The sequence below is a fragment of the Rattus norvegicus genome, chromosome 17, assembly GCF_036323735.1.
Source record: "Rattus norvegicus strain BN/NHsdMcwi chromosome 17, GRCr8, whole genome shotgun sequence".
Lineage (NCBI taxonomy): Eukaryota > Metazoa > Chordata > Mammalia > Rodentia > Muridae > Rattus > Rattus norvegicus.
Genome location: NC_086035.1, coordinates 78,035,699 through 78,055,215, shown reverse-complemented (window position 1 = coordinate 78,055,215; position 19,517 = coordinate 78,035,699). Strand labels below are relative to the sequence as shown.

General features: G+C 47.3%; 1 protein-coding gene across 1 annotated transcript in view; it reads left to right on the top strand.

The window, feature by feature from the left end:
- Positions 1-10,395: 10,395 nt before the first annotated feature.
- Positions 10,396-19,517, top strand: part of Ccdc3 (coiled-coil domain containing 3) — a 103,673-nt gene continuing 94,551 nt past the window's right edge. The window contains exons 1-2 of the mRNA XM_574081.9: positions 10,396-11,318; positions 14,262-14,436. Coding sequence (XP_574081.4) covers positions 10,945-11,318; positions 14,262-14,436 — 549 coding nt within the window. The 5' untranslated portion in view covers positions 10,396-10,944. The remainder of the gene's footprint in view (positions 11,319-14,261; positions 14,437-19,517) is intronic.

The window sequence follows — 19,517 nt, the reverse complement described above, 5'->3', positions numbered from 1 at the left end:
GTAGCACTAACCAATCATCTCTCTCTCTCTCTTTCTTTCTTTCTTTCTTTCTCTCTTTACTATTATTTTCTCTTAAATGTTTTGTATTAGCATATACTCTTTGTAAATGATACTGGGTTACCTAAGACATTTTATACAAGTATATAATTCACGTCAAACCTCTTTCCCTCTATCCCTCTTTTTAGTCCTAAACCGTTTAGCTTCTCCTTTCCAGTCAGACATACATATGGTTATATGTGTCAGTGCAAAATCTAGGAACTACAAATGGGAGAAAATATGGGATATTTCTCTTTTTGAGAATGACTTAATTTTCTTAACGCGATGATCTCCAGTTATTACCATTTTCCTGTGAGTGACATAACTTTGTTCTTCTTTAAGGTTGAAAAAAATCTATCTATTATCTGTCTGTCTGTCGGTCTGTCTGTCTGTCTATCTATCATCTACCTATCTACCTACACATCTCACATTTTTGTTATCCAGCCCATTTTTGTTATCTGTAGATGGATGCCTAGGCTTGTTCCATAGCATAGCTACTGTGAACAGTACTTTGTAAGCACTGATTTACAAGTGTCTCAGTGACACACTCACTGCTTTGGAGTCCCTCACGTAAGTACCCAAGAGTAGTAAGATGGGTCATATGGTGGATTTATGTTTAGCTTTTTCTCTTCAGGAACCTGTATTGGCTCCCATAGTGGCTTGTCTAGGTGTGGGGCAAGTGGACATGCCACCACAGAGAAGAACTGGTAAGTTTGAGCAGGTCAGAGACTGCAGTGAATCTCACAACTGAGAACGACAGGAGTGTATCATGGCAATCAGTCACGTAGCATAAAAACCTGGAGTTTTTTATGCTAATGAGATATCTAGATAGGCCCCAAGCATTCAACCAATGAGCTTCCCTTCCTGTGCATTCCTTCTCATAAAAGGTATTTAATCCTTGGTTCGCCTTGAGTAAAGTATGTGCATTCACATTCGCCATCAAATAAAACAGTTTGGACAACCAACGACCCTCTCTTCATCAAGGATCACTGCACTGTGAGACCTTCAACGTGAAGAGCCTCAATCTCGCGGAGAAGGCCGCCTACTCTCCCAGCCCCTCTGTATACTTGCCAGTCACTCGGAACCCAAGTGGGTTCTGCCCCTGCACTGAGCTCAGCTTTCCCCTTCCTGCCTGGTGCCTAGATGCCTTGAGGGAAAATGCCTTGAGGGGAAATGGGGACCTTGGACCGTTGTCCCCAACTCCCAGCAGTGCCCCAGAGGTGTCTGGGTACACAGGAGACTGGGAACTACAGCAACCAACCCAAACCTGCTGTTTCCCAGCCGAAAAACACAGACTGAGGATTTCCATTGTGGACTGTGTTCTCCCTCCCCCGAGCAGCCGGCTTGCTGGGCACACCAGCTCCGGGTACCCCCGCGGGAAGACAGACATACACAGCCAGGCGTTGGCAAAGGCCAATGGTTCTCTTTGTCCTGGTTACAGGCATTTCGATAACAGCCTTATTAAAGGCTGCTGAATCAGTTTTTCAAGTCAAGAAAAGGTTATGCTCTCATAGTCTATTTTTAGCCATACCAATTTGACTAATGAGGAGGACAGCATTTCCACGTTATTTTTTTTTCCATCTTTATTAACTTGAGTATTTCTTATTTACATTTCGATTGTTATTCCCCTTCCCGGTTTCCAGGCCAACATCCCCCTAGCCCCTCCCCCTCCCCTTCTCTATGGGTGTTCCCCTCCCCACCCTCCCCCCACCGCCCTCCCCCCAACAATCCCGTTCCACGTTATTCTTTTTTTTTTTTTTTTTTGGTTCTTTTTTTCGGAGCTGGGTACCGAACCCAGGGCCTTGCGCTTCCTAGGTAAGCGCTCTACCACTGAGCTAAATCCCCAGCCCCCCACGTTATTCTTAACTGTATACCAGGCCCTGCATCTACACATTGAAATATAAAAGTTATTTGTTTGAAATAGAAATGTTGAATGACAATCGGGAGGGTCAAAATGCTCAGCCTGTGCCAACCAGTTCCACTTGGTATCTAAACCCTTGAACGAGGAGATGTTAGGGATTTCGTCTGACGGCCTTAAAATGATCGCAGGCATTCTTGGAACTTCATATCCCCTCCTTGAAGAGCTAGTCATCCCGGCTTCTGCTCTGGCAATATTGTTATCCTGACTGGGGAGCACAGACTCCAGAATGATCCTTAGCCAAAGAGCTGACGACGGCTGACAGAACAGTTCCTCGGCGCACGTCAAGTTCAAACCTCGACTTTGGTAGCTGGAGCTATGCTCAGTGCTACAGTGCTTGCCCGGCATGCATAAGGTTGCAGGTTCAATCCTCAGTCCCGTTAAAAAGAAGAAAAAGAGGGCTGGAGAGGTGGCTCAGTGGTTAAGAGCACTGACTGCTCTTCCAGAGGTCCTGAGTTCAATTCCCAGCAGCCACATGGTGGCTCACAACCATCTGAAATGGGATCTGCTGCCCTCTTCTGGTGTGTCTGAAGACAGCAACAGTGTACTCATATACATTAAATAAATAAATCTTTTTTAAAAAAAGAAGAAAAATAAAAGATTATATTAGCCAAATATTTTTTTTGTTGCCATCCTCTCTTAAAAGTAACGACTTGTGGACTCAGCAGTAGACAGGCACTTAATCATTAGATGAATTTGTAACAACCACAGACAATAGTTATAGACAATCGTCTAATGGCCTCCCATAAGTGTATTAATATGCAGGGAAGAGATATGCATGGGCTGTTCTGCCTTCCCATAATATTCTGTTTGGAGAGCAAGACTCCATTGGACGCCTCACACATGAAGACCTTCACATGTTCGGAAGGAGGCCCCATTTGGGAGCTGGGTGACCTCGGGCTGGGAGTCCTAACCTAAGCCCCATTCCCAGCATCCTCAACTGCCTATAGTTACGTGACCCGGGCATGCACTGGGCCTCTGGGATTCCAGTTTCTTTATCTGTGGAATAACTCTGGCTTCCTGCCTCCCAAGAATACCAGAAGGAAGAATGAGTTGAGGTTTACATTGCCCAGGGGGAACCTCCCAGAAAGGCCTTGCAGGGCCAGGAAATAAGATACACTGAACCAGGAAGAATGTCCCTCATTCTCTGTTTAGGCTCTGTGAGCAGTCACTCTGTACACAGATGAAGACGGCAGAAACATAGAAAAGAAAGCTCTGAACTTCGAGCTAGCAGCATGATTCACACTCAGAACCGCTGTTTTGTTTGTTTTCTTGCTCACTTTGAGGGGAGGGGGGTCGAAGCAGACGACTTGGTTGCTACCAAGAAACGTATATGGCTCTGGTCTGTGTGTGTATATGGCTCTGGGTTGAAAACAGCAGGTGGCCAAGTGGAGTGGTCTGAAGTTGGAGTTATCATCAGGATGGGCAGGTTCTAGAGGGCAGGAATAGTGTTAGACCTGCCATTACATCTTCAGTATCTGTCTATGGATGGACATACAGTGCTACGAGTTTGGTCTGTTTAAGGAATGAACGGCCCAAGGTGACATTTGCAGCTATGAGACTCGGGGAAATGGTGCAGTCAGTAAAGCGCTTGCCTGACAAGCGAGAGAAAGTTTCCCTCAAAGTTGAGAAAGCTGGGTATGGCAGTGCACACTTATAATTCCAGTACTGGGGAAGAAGCAGAGACAGGCAGATCCCCAGAGCTGGCTGGCCCGAAAGCTTATGGCTGGCCCGAAAGCCTAGACTACTAGGTGAGTTCCAGGACACACACACATACACACACACACACACACACACACACACACACACACAGAGAGAGAGAGAGAGAGAGAGAGAGAGAGAGAGAGAGAGAGAATGGCACCTGAGGAATGACACCTGAGATTCTGTCCTCTGACTTCCACATGCATGCACACATGCATAGAAACATAGAAACATACAGAAACAGAGACCAAAACAAGCTTTAGTTTCATTCTTTACCAGCTGAGGGTTTCTTTCCATCAGCGTACCACTGGGGCAGGAGCACAGACACAGGGCTGCTGTGTTCGTACCAGAAGCAATACACGTGTATTGTTCACGGGGAATTCCAATCTTAGGGACTGTTATAATGACATTATATCATTATGTTTCTATTGACATATCATTATATGTTTCTGTCACTACGGGGGTTGGGGATGGGGGTGGGGCTGTGCTTACACAGGAGTACCGAGCCTTGTTGGGTGTGAACTTCAGGAGAGCAGTGATATAAGTCTTTTGCACTTGGCTCCTTCTGTGTACAGGAAGGGGACAGATCTGAGTCTACTTGCCAGACCAATCACTTGACTGTAATCCAGACAAGGAGACTGTCCTTTAAAGATCTTTAGTTGTAACTATATGAAGAAAATATGTAAACTGTATATTTATCAAACAAAGTGAGTCACCATGGAACTGCCACCAAGATCAGGGCATGGGGCATCCCAGCCTCCTGTGTGTCCCCAGATGATCCATGCACTTCTTTCACAGATCCAATGCACATGCCACTTAGAATGTTTGAAAATGTAGCCTGCTGTTCAAACACACGAGTTTATAGACCAATCCCTGAGTGGGCGCAATTCGAGTTCTTGCATTACTGTATGTTAAGTTCAGTGACTGAAAGTCTATTTTGTTCTCCCCATAGGACTACTGAGTTTTCACAATTACCACACTGTTTCAAGCATTGTGTTTATACAATATAATTTTTAAAATATGAAAGGGCAATTGCTGGCTAGTTTTATGATAACCTGACACAAGCCAGAGTTGTCTGGAAAGAGGGAGTCTCTCAACTGAGAAACAGGTCACCATAAGATTTTCCTGCCTGTAGGCAAGTCTATAGTTCGTTTTTGTTGATAAGGATCCATGTGGCTGGGTCCAGTTCACTTGCCAGGTGGTCCTGGATGATTTAAGAAAGCAGGCTGAGCAAGCCATGAGGAGCCAGCCAGTAAGCAGCGCTCCTCCATGGCCTCTGCTTCCCTTCCTGCCTCTCCTGCTTTGAGTTCCCGCTCTGACTTTCCCCAGCGACAGAGCGTGACCCGAGAGTTGTAGTCTGTAATGAACTCCATTAGTCAAAACGACACGATTCCTAAGCAGTGCCTGGTCATTTGTGTAGATGGAGGGGAAGCTGGGAGAGTGGCATGAGAAAACAGAAGACAGGTTAGAAGGCCATCTGGGGATGAAGATGAGTGGATGTCTCAGAAGGGTCACCGATTGTCCCTGCATCTGCGTCTCATGTGAGTGACGACCATTGAGGGGACGCTTAATAGTTAGATGGGCAAACCACCCGACATAGTTTCTTTACCCAGTCACCCTAGTGGACAGAGTGACTGTGTGGAAATGAGATAGGCTCTTCACTGCTTCAGTTCATCAAGGTTGGCTTGTGAACTGCTTTTGAGAGCTTAATGTGTCAAAAGAGACTAACAGTAACCCCATAAGAATGCAGCATTCATCCAGAGGCCAGTCAGCCGCCTGGTTATTTATATTAAACTTTTTCCATCTCAGAGGGGACAGAGATTAGGTACTCTCTGGACACGAGTATGCTTTCCCTGTTCATGCCTCTGCCAGCAGCACCATCAATGGCTATAACTTTAATTTTTAGCAGCAGCAGTGGCAGGCCTAACACTAATAGTCAGGCCTCAGCCAAACACTCCTTCACATGTTTGCCCCAGCCAGACACCATCTGACACAACTGACTTTCTGAAGATCCTTTAAGTTTCCACTTCAAATGGTCTCCCAGAACACCCTGTCTATCATGACATTTCTCAGAGCACCAGTTCTGATCAGTGTGTCCTATTGTTCCCCTCACAGCGATGGGCTCACGGCCACAGAATCAACTGGTCTTACCACGTGGGCCATCACCTGGAAACACCCAGACAAATTCTGAAAGATGCGAGAGACTAAGGAAGACTCAGTCATGGGGTCAGTTGACAGTCAAGGCCCTGAAGTGATGGTATGTCATCCCCACCTCACAACTTCAATCGATGGGTCTTGGAATCAATGGGCAGAAATGGTTTGCCTTGCTATAAAACCCAATAATTATTATATGGACTTATACAGCATTTTCGTTTCTTTCTTACCATCTCGAGCCCTGCTTCCTTTGAGGATCTTGCTCTCCACAGATCAGCAGACCACCAGGGGATGCACCAGCAGCCCCACCAGGAAGAGACTCCAAATGAAGGCAGCTCTCTGCCAGATCCAACAGGGAAGAAAAAAATGTAACTGACCTGCCCGAGAGTCCGTGAGGACCAGCTCTGGGTGGGGCTGCAGGAAAAGACATTTTGAGTAATATTGGAAGGTCTTTGATTCTGTCAAGTTTCTATGAGATGAGAGACACCAGCCAGGCCTATAGCTGTTTATTTATTGACTTGTCTAAACAGAAGGAAAAGGCTTTAAAGGTAGTGGAGGCACACAAAACTTGTCCAGCCAGGCCCCGAGGCTCTTGAAGATGAGATTGAAAAGAACAACCTTTAAATCATCTTGTCCGCATAAGAACATACGGCCGAAATAGAAGGGGGCTTCAGGACTGAACAGTGTGACCACCAGGTCAGCATCACGCTCACTAAATCCTTCCTCCATAGACTCGTGTCTTTAAATACTTGGCCCATAGGTAGGTGTGGCCTTGCTGGAGTGGGTGTGGCCTTGTTGGGAGAAGTATGTCATTGTGGAGATGGGCTTTGAGGTCTCCTGTGTTCAAGCCATGCCCAGTACGGCACACGGTCTCCTTCTGCTGCCTTCTGATCAAGATGCAGAACTCTCAGCTCCTTCCCACCATGATGATAATGGGTCAAACCTCTGAAACTGTAGCCAGCACCAATTCAATGTTTCCCTTTATAAGAGTTGCCAAAGCAACCCAAACTAAGACACCGGGATTGATGCTAACTTTTTACTAACGCTGCTAGCACTTCCGAGTAGCTGTGTCCAAAACACGAAAAGAGAGACTCATGGGAAGGATTGTTTATTTTGACTCACAGTTTTAGAGATTGCAATCCGCAATCCATGATGTGGTCGATTCTGGGCCCACGGTGAGGCAGACCATCATGGTGGTGGAAGATATGGTGGAAGGGCTGCTTACCTCGTGGTGAACCGGAAACAGAGAGAGGGATACAGGAATGGGACTATGATGAAGTGCATCCCCCAGAGATGTGCCCCAGGATCCTGCTTTCTCCAGGGACGTCCTACCTCCTAAGCTTCTATAACTTCCCCATGTGGCACTGCCAGCTGGGGATCAAGGGGTCAACAAATGAACCTGTGGGGGACAGTTCCAGTGCAAACCACGGCAGTTACTATGTACTTGAGTAGATGCTAAGTAAAGGACCACCTTCTGCCTTTAAAATCACCTTCTATTTCTGTCTTGAAGTGTCTTTAGGTATTCGCTTTAACTGAGTAGACCTCTGGAGACTCGGCTCACGTGGTTTGACTCCTGGCCCAGTCAGTTTCTAGCTCTTGTGTATTTACTAAGTCCTTTAACCCCCGTGTGCCTAAATGCCCTTATCTATAAACATAGTGACAGCAGATCGGGGGAGAGAAGTGCTTGCTGTGCAAATGTGTAGATTGGAGATTGGAACCCAGATAAAGCTGGCGGTCGCAGCGATCTGATGGTGAGACAGGATGTGGAGACGGGAGAATCCCTGGACACTCATGGGCCAGCTAGTCTGGTAAGCACAGCGGCAAATAGCAATGAGATCCTGTCTTAAACATGGTGGGAGAGGAGGACCGACATCTGAAGCTGTCCTCTGACCTTCATATGTGCATCATGGAACTTGTGTGCCCATAAGCACACACTCGAATGTGCAGGAGAGCATGTATGCACACACACACAGACACACAGACACACACACACACACACACATCACATAAAATCATGTACACACAGAGATTTTTAAAAATGACGACGACGACGACGACAAGAGCAGCTATCTATCAATTCTGGAATGTTGTTTGGCAACCGAGTCAAGATAAAATCTGGACAGCCCATACAGCAGTACTTGGCTCATGCTTAGCAGCTGTTATTACTGTGATTTGACGATGCTTTCTCTGAGTCTGTTTGCCAGGAATATAAATTACGTCACACTCCCTGTCTTTCTCAAGCGAACCTGCAGGACACCTGCTGAACAGCGGCGGCTGCGTCTACACTGTCTTCCCCTCCCTACTCCACACTCACGGATCAAAGCTCCCTCCTGCCCCTCTGTGCAACTGTATTTGGGAATAAGACCTTTATGGGGGTAACTAAGGCCAGAGTAGTTGGTAAAGATGGGGCTCCAATCCACTGGATTGGTAAGAGAAAGACAGAAGAGCACAGAGGAAAGGCCACCTCTTGCTGCAAGGATACAAAATATCTATTTACACACACTTCAGGGACAAAGGTCTTTGGAGACGCCGGTCTTGGCATCTGGAGACTGAACTTTTAGTCTCCAGAACTGGGAGAAATAAATCTGTGCCCTGTAAGCCTCCAGCCTGTAGTATTTCATTATGACAGTCGGAGCAGGTCCGTGCGGTAACCCCATGAAAGTTCATAGCTTAAATGGCCAATGAGAGACAATGAGGCTGTGCTGATAAGCGGCCTCTGATGTTTGGCCTAAGCGTCACTACTCATTGTGTGAAAGTCTGGTATTTCCCATGGCAGGTGACTGCACAGAGTCCTTGGCACTGCTGTCCCCTGCATTTATTTTGCTTATAACTAAGATTTTCCTACATAACTTAACGCCTCATGGACCCCTCATGGTACTCACTTGAAATTCTTGCCCGAAAGTATTAGTGGGCCACATCGCAGGATTAAATCCTGACCAGTAGCCCCTACCCTTGAGAGAGAGAGAGAGAGAGAGAGAGAGAGAGAGAGAGAGAGAGAGAGAGAAGTGTCTCAGGCTGAATACTTGACACAGGGAAATCCATGGCCTGGGAAGGGCCTCTGTCTTATACTTCCTTCCGCTTGGGACTTTCATGAGGTTTGTGAAAATAAAGCCCAGTTGGATCAGCGACAATAGTCTAAGCTCATGTGACCCTCATGACATCTGAAGAGCGCCAAATCTGACAACTGGGTAACACCGCCTGAAGTCTCTTTCAGTGTCTAAAAATGCCCCAAGCCTTCCCTCAGGTTTCTTCCACCCCATCTTCCTTCTAAGCCCCTTCTGCGACATTTGGGGTTTGTAAAAGCTGCCTGTCAACACCTGAAGCCACCCCAAGCAGTCAGTCGCAAAAGGGACGGTCCAACCAGGGTTTCAGGACTCCCTGAAGGGCTGGGCCTGTGAGCTGCGGCCAGCCTTTACTCTCCTTCCACTGCTGTAGAGTCTCTTCTCATTGTCCTAGGACTGCTCTTCTCTCTAGGTCCTGGAACCACTCCTGATTCCAAACCTGCAAACCCCAATGAGAAGCTCCAGAAGTCTACCATTTTAAGGGCAACTTTGCTTATAAATCTGTTGTAAAAATGCATTAAATACAGTGTGCATATTATGATGATATATAGATAACACCCACAACATAAATATATGATAAATACACTTACAAACAGGCATCTTATTTTCTTCCCTTCTCTCTCTCTCTTTCTCTCTCTCTCTCTCCTCCCCTCTCCCTCTCTCTCTCTCTTCTTTCTTTCCTTCACCCCTTCCTTCCTTCTTTCCTTTCTTTTTTTGGGGACAGTTTCTTTAGCCCACGCTGGACTCGAAGCTCTCCATGAAGTCTCCCTATGTAGTGGAGAACAGCTCTGAACTTTGATCTTCCTGCTTCCATCTCCCAAGTACTGTGTGTTTGCCACAGGGCCCATCTGATGAAGGGATGGGGCTGCAGATCAGACTCAGGGCACGATGCTCGCCCTGCAAGCATTCTGGTCACGGAGCTACACGCTCAGCCCCCTTGTGATTTATTCTCAGTACACCAAGAATAGCAAAATGGAGACTGGGAACTTTTGAGGGTTTTGGTCTCTTCCATTTCACCCTCTAACTAGGGAAAAGCTTTTTTTTGAATTTACAGATGAATTTGCTTCCCAGGTGTAGGGCTTTCCGAATATGGAGCTGTATAAAGCAGCTAAGTTTAAACCAGTCCGTCAGTCAATCGATCAATCCATGAACACGACTTTTCAAATCTTTATGGGAACTCTTTTAACATCTTTATTACAGAAAACTCTCTCTCTCTCTCTCTCTCTCTCTCTCTCTCTCTCTCTCTCTCTGTGTGTGTGTGTGTACATGATAGAGATGAGAGGGAGAGGGGAGGAAGGAACAGGGGAGGTAGGGGAGGAAGGAAAGATGAGGAGAGGAGGGGAGGATGAGGGAGAGGGGGAGGAGAAGGAGAGGAAAGGGGAGAGGAGGAGAGGGGGACGGACAAGAGAGGAGGAGGGGATAATGAGATGAGGAGAAGGGAGGAGCAGAGAAAGAGAAGGAGAAAGGGAGGGAGAGAGGAGAAGGGGAGATATTGTTTTAATGAAGTTCTGGGAAGAGAAAATCAGATTTGATTTCGATGTGCTTTGATTCTAAATCACTTGCGTAGAAAACTTAAAGACTTACTCAGAGTGCTCCATCGTGCAAATTGAGAGCAACGGGCGCGGAGTACCTGCGTAGGGAACAACTCTTTACTCCTGGCAAGCTCTGACCTAACCCATAGAGGCGCGCTACAAACCAACTGGGTCTGGCGGTCAAGAGCTAGTTCGCACGTCTCGTCACCCTGGAGTCCCAGGGAGCAGGGGTCGGTCCCTTCCTTCCCCGAGCTGTGCAAGGGCCGGTTGTCGGGTTGGCGGACTCCCCGCCCCTGCCGCGGTCCACGCCCCAGTCCCCGCCCGTCCCGTCGCGTCCTCTCGACCCTTTTAAGCGTGGCGGGGCGAAGACCGGGGGCATGGTGATCCCGGCGGTAGAGCTAGCGGCGCACCCAGCTCTCCCGAGCGCGTGCAGCTGAGCGCCCAGGCCGCGGTTCCCGGACTGGCGCTGCGGGCTCCCCGGCTCCTCGCTGCCCCCGGCACCCGGCGGGCCATGCGCCCGGGCTAGAGCGTAGCCGCCGGCATGCCGCTCCCGCTGCTGCTCGCCGCGCTCTGCCTCGCCGTCTCCCCGGCGCCCGCGCGCGCCTGCCAGCTGCCGTCGGAGTGGAGACCCCTGAGCGAAGGCTGCCGCGCCGAGCTGGCCGAGACCATCGTGTATGCCAAGGTGCTGGCGCTGCACCCCGAGGTGCCCGGCCTCTACAACTACCTGCCGTGGCATTACCAAGCTGGAGAGGGAGGGCTCTTTTACTCCGCGGAGGTGGAGATGCTGTGTGACCAGGCGTGGGGTAGTATGCTGGAGGTGCCCGCCGGCTCCCGGCTCAACCTTACAGGTCTGGGCTACTTCTCCTGCCACTCCCACACGGTGGTCCAAGACTACTCCTATTTCTTCTTTGTAAGGTGAGCCTGTCACCATCGGCGGGTCAGGAGCGCTCCTGGGGGCCCGCTTTCCCCCTTCCCCCCAAACTAAAACATGCCTTAGGCTTTTTAAATTTTCTCCTTGCTCTGTCCTTTATGAAGATCCTGACCACCCCTGGCTAAAGATGTTTAAGATACAGCGATGCTTTTGGAGTTATATACACAGACCGGGGGTTAAAGGCAGCGCTGGGATCACACGCTCGTGCTACCCACACGCAGCTATCAAATTGTTTTCCAATCACCCATTTGACGTTTTGAGAAAGATGCCCTTTGCAATCAGCTGTTGGGATCCTTTCTGGCTTTGAACTTCTGGAGTGTAAGTTTTCGAGCCAGTTCTCTCAGAGTCCACTCTCACGCTCCTCCCCTCCACTATTTCTCATCTGCATAAAAGTGAGAAGGAAATGGTGAGAGAAGCTCGAGGGAAGCAGCTGGGGAAGTCCTGTCGTTAAATGTACTCACGCTCTCCTTTCTTACCCACCTCAATGGCAGAAAGCAGCTCCGCCCCCACGCCCCTCCCCCTCGCCCTCCACGCGCTGTCTTGTCTAGCTCTCTTGTACCTGCTGCCCCGTGATTCAACTCAGCAGAGCTTTACAGGGAGCCTGCTAACGCGAAAGGTACAGACCCCCAGTCACAATGCGTTGAAGAGTGCAGAGGGGCAATAGGCTATGTAGACACCACCAATCTTGTGATGCGTTCCACTGAGGTTGGCTTATGATCAACAGCAAACCCATCTGTCCCTCCCAAATTCAGTTCATTTTTATTGCCTACTGCATTCGACCTAGATCACAGGTAGAAAACAGCAGGTGGATACCCAATCTTGTGGGTTGCTTCTAATGCAATCAAGATGGGTCTGGAACAGCGGAAAGAGAGGGGCGGGCATGGGATTTTAGCCAAGTTTTAAGACGGTCAGTGATTTAACCCAAAGGTTTATGATGATGGGTAAGAGTCTCAGTCTTACCAGTTGTAGAACAGCACCAAGGTTCTTGGGAATGATTCTGACCGCGGGCTGCAGGTTTATTTTTGAAGTCTCTTGAGAAAGAAATGGTAAGCGACGCTGGAGGGGACCCATAGGCTCAAGACCACATGTGTTTTCCATTGAAGGCAGGCTAAGTTTAGAGCGCGCTCTGCTTTCTGTTGGCTTGAGCTTCTTAGCCAGATTAGGTTGATTTCTCTTCTCTTCTTTTCTTCTTTTCTGTAATTGTCTGGAAACTATAGTTTCTAAATAAAGTCAGCCAGAACTGTGAGCGTGCCTTTTCTTGAAACGGAGAAGTCTGAGTTGGTGGCCTTCTCGTGTTTTTATTTAGGGGAAACACTGAAAGCCCAGCTATAAAACAACTGACACCGCTGAATGGAAGCTCAAGAAAAGAGCAGGCAGTGTTGGGTTTTTGCTTATTATTTAATTATTTAATTATTCTTTTTTTTTTTTTTGGTTCTTTTTTTCGGAGCTGGGGACCGAACCCAGGGCCTTGCGCTTCCTAGGCAAGCGCTCTACCACTGAGCTAAATCCCCAACCCTTAATTATTTAATTCTTTAATCACAACATGGTCCAGTGACCGTGCGGTGGCCAGCCAATGTTTTCTTCTTTTGCGATGATCTGTTGGCAGAAAGTCACACAATGCTGTGACAGACTGCCTTTTCATAGAGCTGACTGTCTTGCCTTGAAGTAGGCTAATAACTGCACACAAAGCATTCCTCCTCTGGACTGGCCTTGCTCTGCCTCCTGTTCACTACCTGTGACTGCTCAGTGGAAAGGAGGGAGGGGTTATTTTGTCTCATTCCATGGCTGTGTGGCCCTGTGCACTGAGGCGGGTGGTTATGGTTATCCACAGGCAGAGGCTCTTCACCTCGTGGCAAACAGGAAGTAGAGAAGGAATATAGAAAGGGGCCAGAGCAGGATCTAGCCCCCAAAGCATACACCATGTGATTTATTTCCTGCGGGTAGATCCAACCTCCTGAAATGTCCCACCCTAGTTGGGTATCAAGGTTGAAACAGAGAGGAAGGGGAACATCTCACATTCAAACTGCAACCCTTAGGTTATAATTCCCACCTCTTTTTTTTCCTTTCTATTTCTAATAGGCATTTTACACTTGAGCATATGAAAATGTTTGCCAATATTTGGACTGCATTCGCTCTGTGCCAAGTTCTTCATTATCCTTGTGTGTGTTGGATGTGTGTTATGTGTGTATGTGGTGCATACACTGGAGTATGTGCAGATGCAGAGGCCAGAGGAAGACACTGGAATCGTCCTCTATCGATCTCCACCTTCTTGCCTTGAGACAGGGTTTTTCATTCACTTGGAAACTTGCTGTTTGGGCTAGCCTGGGCTAGCAGGCTCTTGCGACCTGCCTGTTCCTGTCTCCGTGTTGGTGTTACTGGCATGCACATCCATGGCTGGCTTTATACGGGGGGTGCTATGGATTTGACCTTGGGTCCTCACCCTTGATCAGGAAATGCTCTTACCCTCTGAGTCCCATTTACAGTTTTCCAGTGTAATTCCCGCGACATTACCAAGACAGTATATTCCACCACAGTCTTCTCATAGCAGACAGGGAGACGATGGTGCTTAAAGAAGAAATTTGTTCCATGTCCTGACCATGGTGTAGCAGTGAGACTTGAATCCAGGCCACATTGCAACTGCTGTCTGCTCACCAGGAAGCAAAGGGGCACTATGACAAATGGGAAGTAGACAGGCAGGCAAGCACACATCTCCCTTCCCTCTTGTCTAGACTCCTTTCTTTAGAAAACCTTAAGCTAGACTCAAGCAGTGCAAAGTGGAATGTTAATGGAAGAGGTCCCTTCCCGAGGACCACGCCGGAATTCATGGTGACATTAATGAGACCATCTCTGTCCTTTGTAAACCAAACTGAAGCTGGCCCATCTCCAATAGGCTCACCTACATTTCTGCTTTGACCCTTCCCCCTTAGGATGGATGAAAATTACAATCTCTTGCCACACGGAGTCAATTTCCAAGACGCCATCTTTCCAGACACACAGGAGAACAGAAGGATGTTTTCCAGCCTGTTCCAGTTCGCTAACTGTTCCCAAGGGCAGCAGCTGACTACATTCTCCAGTGACTGGGAGATCCAGGAAGACAACAGGGTAAGAACTGGCTACAGTCTGCGACTTGGCGAAAACAGTAGTGTAGTCATATTGTCTATGAAGATACCGTAGCATGATCGAAGGCGTCAAGAATGCAGTTCCAAATTAGGTGTCCTCCTGTCTCTCTCCCAACTTGGCACAGCGCAAGTGCAGTGCAAATATTGGTGGACATTATTGCATGCTCAAGGGTAAAGTGCTTGTTAGAAATAGAAGTTGGAAAAAGGCGAGAGCTATAACCTAAGTGTTCCAGTTAGAATTTGACATGTTCTCCTTCCTCTCTGTTTCAACCTTGGTACCCAACCAGGGCGGGAGGCTGTGGAAGTTTCGGAAGATCCATCTACCTGGAGGAAATAAATCACTTGGGGTGTGCCTTTGGGACTGTAGCCTGCTGTGGCTTGTCCCTATACTCCTTGTCTGCTTCCTGTTAGCCACAAGCCAATCTGCCCACAGGCTTTGGATGCCCAAGAGTTGGGCTTAATAAGGAGTTCTTCACAAAGCAGGAATGAGATGGGAAGAAGGCACACGCGCTTCAGGTTCCCCTTCTTCAAAACAGAGACAAAAGTCAAAGCCATATTGTGTACTCATTTGATTTAAACTCTTGGCATAGTGCTTAAGAGTTTTCAATGTGTGTAAGCCATTATGACTATTCTTGTGACTGACAGTCTGAGACTGTAGGGCAGTAGTTCTCAACCCACGTGTGGGAGTGTCTAACGGCCATTTCACAGGGGTTGCATATCAGATATCTTATATGTCAGATGTCTACATTATGATTCATAACAGTAGCAAAATTACAGTAATGAAGTAGCGACAACATAATTTTATGGTTGGGGTCACCGTAACATGAGGAACTGTGTCAAAGTGTCACAGCCGTAGGGAGGTTGAGAACCACTCATTTAAGGAATTTTCTTAGAAGCAAAGGAAATGAAGTAAAAGAACTCTCAGAGCTAATATTCTGTGCTTTAAAAAATGTGATTTTTAGATTTGTTTTGTATGTGTGAGGATTTTTCTTGGATGTATGTATGTACGCAATACATACTGAGGAGGTTAGAAGATGTCTTAGTCAGGGTTTTACTGCTGTGAACAGACAGCATGATCAATGCAAGTTTTATAAAGGACAACATTTAATTGGCGCTGGCTTACAGGTTCAGAGGTTCGGTCCAGTATCATCAAGGCAGGATCATGGCAACATGCAGGCAGGCATGGTGCAGTAGGAGCTGAGAGTTCTACATCTTCATCTGAAGGCTGCTAGTGGAAGACGGACTTCCAGGCAGCTAGCATGAGGGTCCTAAGACCACGCCCATGGTGCACACCTACTCCAAAAGGCCACACCTCCGAATAGTGCCACTCCCTAGCCAAGCATTTACAAACCATCACAAAGAGGGTGTTTGAGTCCCTGGAACTGGAGTTTTTGGATGTTTTTGGGCCATCATTACGTCCTGGCAATCAAACCCCTTCCTCTGGGTGCTCTCAACTGCTGGGCCTCCACTCCAGCCCTACTTCATGATTTTTAAAGTGATACTCCCTTTAAAGCTCACAGAGTACCTCAAACTGTTGTATTAAGTAAGGGTTAAGATTACTCTGATTATGGAAATATAAAGGGATCTCCCAATCTGAGCCAAATGCCAGTGAAGGGGAACTTTTAGGAATTGTCGTTTTTTTCAAACATTGGCGGTTACCACAATGACCCTGATGAGATTCAGTCAAGACAGGGCTGTGGGCTGCTGGCCCATCACTCCCTGTCCTCTATACAAAGTAGATTTGAAGTGAAGTGATCACTATCTGAAGACAGATATCAGATATCAATATCACTATCAGATATTCGTCATCTTCAGCTCAGGGATCCCTGGCCTCAAGAGCCATTCTCTTACTCTCACAGAGAAGCTGTGCCTGTGATGGGCAAGGCTACCCAGACAAACGAAGTTACTCATCAGACTTTCCACACCGTGAGGTTCCTGGCATAGTTCTGCCTTGTGGACAGCAGTCTAGCGTCGTCTTGCTTTCCCCCCATGCTTTCTGAGAGTCTCCTTAGGCTCATCAACCCGTGTTTTGTTGCAGCATGGTCCTGAGAACCTGCTCTGTTTTCTCCTCTTCCCCTCTTCTCTGTGAGTACAGATATAGGTGTGTGCTGGTGCACTTGCCTGTGTGGATGGGGATACACGGAGGCTAGAAGATTACTGGCCCGATATTAGTTACTTTCCTATCGCTGTGCTAAAACACTGTGACCAGGACAGTGTTTAATTAAGCTTAGGGTTCTAGAGAGTTAGCGTTCATAATGGGCAAGGCAAAGGCATGGTGGTAGGAAGAGCTGAGAGGTATCTTGATCCCAAAGCAGGAGACCGAGAGAACTGGAAATGGTACCAGGCTTTTGGAATCTCAAAGCACACCCCTCTTGATACACTTTCTCCAACAAAGCCACACCTCTCAATCCTTCTTAGACAGTTCTACCTGCTGGGAACATGAGCTTGTGGGGGCCATACTCATTCAGGTCACCCACTCCGCTCCTTTGTATTTTGAGACATGGGTCTTTTACCGATGTGGAACTCACCTAGCAGGCCAGGCTGACTGGCCATCAAGGCCCAGGTGTCCCTGCCATGTTTGCTTCTGCCATGCTGGAATTAGAGGGGTGTGCCATAATGTCTAGCTTTTTACCAACTGAGCTTTCTCTAGTCCTGGTTTCCTGTGTGTGTGTGTGTGTGTGTGTGTGTGTGTGTGTGTGTGTGTGCACGCGTGTGCACATGTGAGTGCACATACACTCTTGGGCAGTATCTTTTATTGAACCTGGAAGTAGACTGGAGTTGCAGTAAATAATAAAAAGGGGCATGTAACTCAGTTCTTGCACAGACCCTGCGGTCGCTCCCTCACTAATTCTAGCTCTGGTAGGCCGTTGAACCTAGCGATAATTTATCTCATCCACTCTACGCTGACCCCAAGTACTTTCTGACCTGAGCAGTCCTCAAGCTGGTCCAGCGAGGCACCCTGCCAAGCCACCCCACCCTCCCTCACAGCTCCCTTGGTGGGTTGCTACCACGTCCAGTATACACATCCCAATTCTGTGGTGGGCCCAGTGCGTCCCACCACCATACATTTTTCTTGAACTCAATTAAGTTGCCGCATGAAAGAACACACCACACAATAACCTCTGATCCAACTGATAAGATATAATTTGCCCATCCAGACAGCACAAAATCCTGTACACACCCATCCCTTAAAAATATTCATTTCAACCTGTATCTAGGCGCAGAGAAGAATCTTTTTTTTTTTTTTTATCTTTTTTTTTTTTATTTTTATTTTTTATTAACTTGAGTATTTCTTATATACATTTCGAGTGTTATTCCCTTTCCCGGTTTCCGGGCAAACATCCCCCTCCCCCCTCCCCTTCCTTATGGGTGTTCCCCTCCCAACCCTCCCACCATTGCCGCCCTCCCCCCATAGACTAGTTCACTGGGGGTTCAGTCTTAGCAGGACCCAGGGCTTCCCCTTCCACTGGTGCTCTTACTAGGATATTCATTGCTACCTATGGGGTCAGAGTCCAGGGTCAGTCCATGTATAGTCTTTAGGTAGTGGCTTAGTCCCTGGAAGCTCTGGTTGCTTGGCATTGTTGTACTTTTGGGGTCTCGAGCCCCTTCAAGCTCTTCCAGTTCTTTCTCTGATTCCTTCAATAGGGGACCTATTCTCAGTTCAGTGGTTTGCTGCTGGCATTCGCCTCTGTATTTGCTGTATTCTGGCTGTGTCTCTCAGGAGCGATCTACATCCGGCTCCTGTCGGTCTGCACTTCTTTGCTTCATCCATCTAGTCCAATTGGGTGGCTGTATATGTATGGGCCAAATGTGGGACAGGCTCTGAATGGGTGTTCCTTCAGTCTCTGTTTTAATCTTTGCCTCTCCCTTCCCTGCCAAGGGTATTCTTTTTCCTCATTTAAAGAAGGAGTGAAGCATTCACATTTTGATCATCCGTCTTGAGTTTCCTTTGTTCTAGGGATCTAGGGTAATTCAAGCATTTGGGCTAATAGCCACTTATCAATGAGTGCATACCATGTATGTCTTTCTGTGATTGGGTTAGTTCACTCAGGATGATATTTTCCAGTTCCAACCATTTGCCTACGAATTTCATAAACTCGTTGTTTTTGATAGCTGAGTAGTATTCCATTGTGTAGATGTACCACATTTTCTGTATCCATTCCTCTGTTGAAGGGCATCTGGGTTCTTTCCATTTTCTGGCTATTATAAATAAGGCTGCGATGAACATAGTGGAGCACGTGTCTCTTTTATATGTTGAGGCATCTTTTGGGTATATGCCCAAGAGAGGTATAGCTGGATCCTCAGGCAGTTCAATGTCCAATTTTCTGAGGAACCTCCAGACTGATTTCCAGAATGGTTTTACCAGTCTGCAATCCCACCAACAATGGAGGAGTGTTCCTCTTTCTCCACAACCTCGCCAGCATCTGCTGTCACCTGAGTTTTTGATCTTAGCCAATCGCACTGGTGTGAGGTGAAATCTCAGGGTTGTTTTGATTTGCATTTCCCTTATGACTAAAGATGTTGAACATTTCTTTAGGTGTTTCTCAGCCATTCGGCATTCCTCAGCTGTGAATTCTTTGTTTAGCTCTGAACCCCATTTTTTAATAGGGTTATTTGTTTCCCTGCGGTCTAACTTCTTGAGTTCTTTGTATATTTTGGATATAAGGCCTCTATCTGTTGTAGGGTTGGTAAAGATCTTTTCCCAATCTGTTGGTTGCCGTTTTGTCCTAACCACAGTGTCCTTTGCCTTACAGAAGCTTTGCAGTTTTATGAGATCCCATTTGTCAATTCTTGATCTTAGAGCATAAGCCATTGGTGTTTTGTTCAGGAAATTTTTTCCAGTGCCCATGTGTTCCAGATGCTTCCCTAGTTTTTCTTCTATTAGTTTGAGTGTGTCTGGTTTGATGTGGAGGTCCTTGATCCACTTGGACTTAAGCTTTGTACAGGGTGATAAGCATGGATCGATCTGCATTCTTCTACATGTTGCCCTCCAGTTGAACCAGCACCATTTGCTGAAAATGCTATCTTTTTTCCATTGGATGGTTTTGGCTCCTTTGTCAAAAA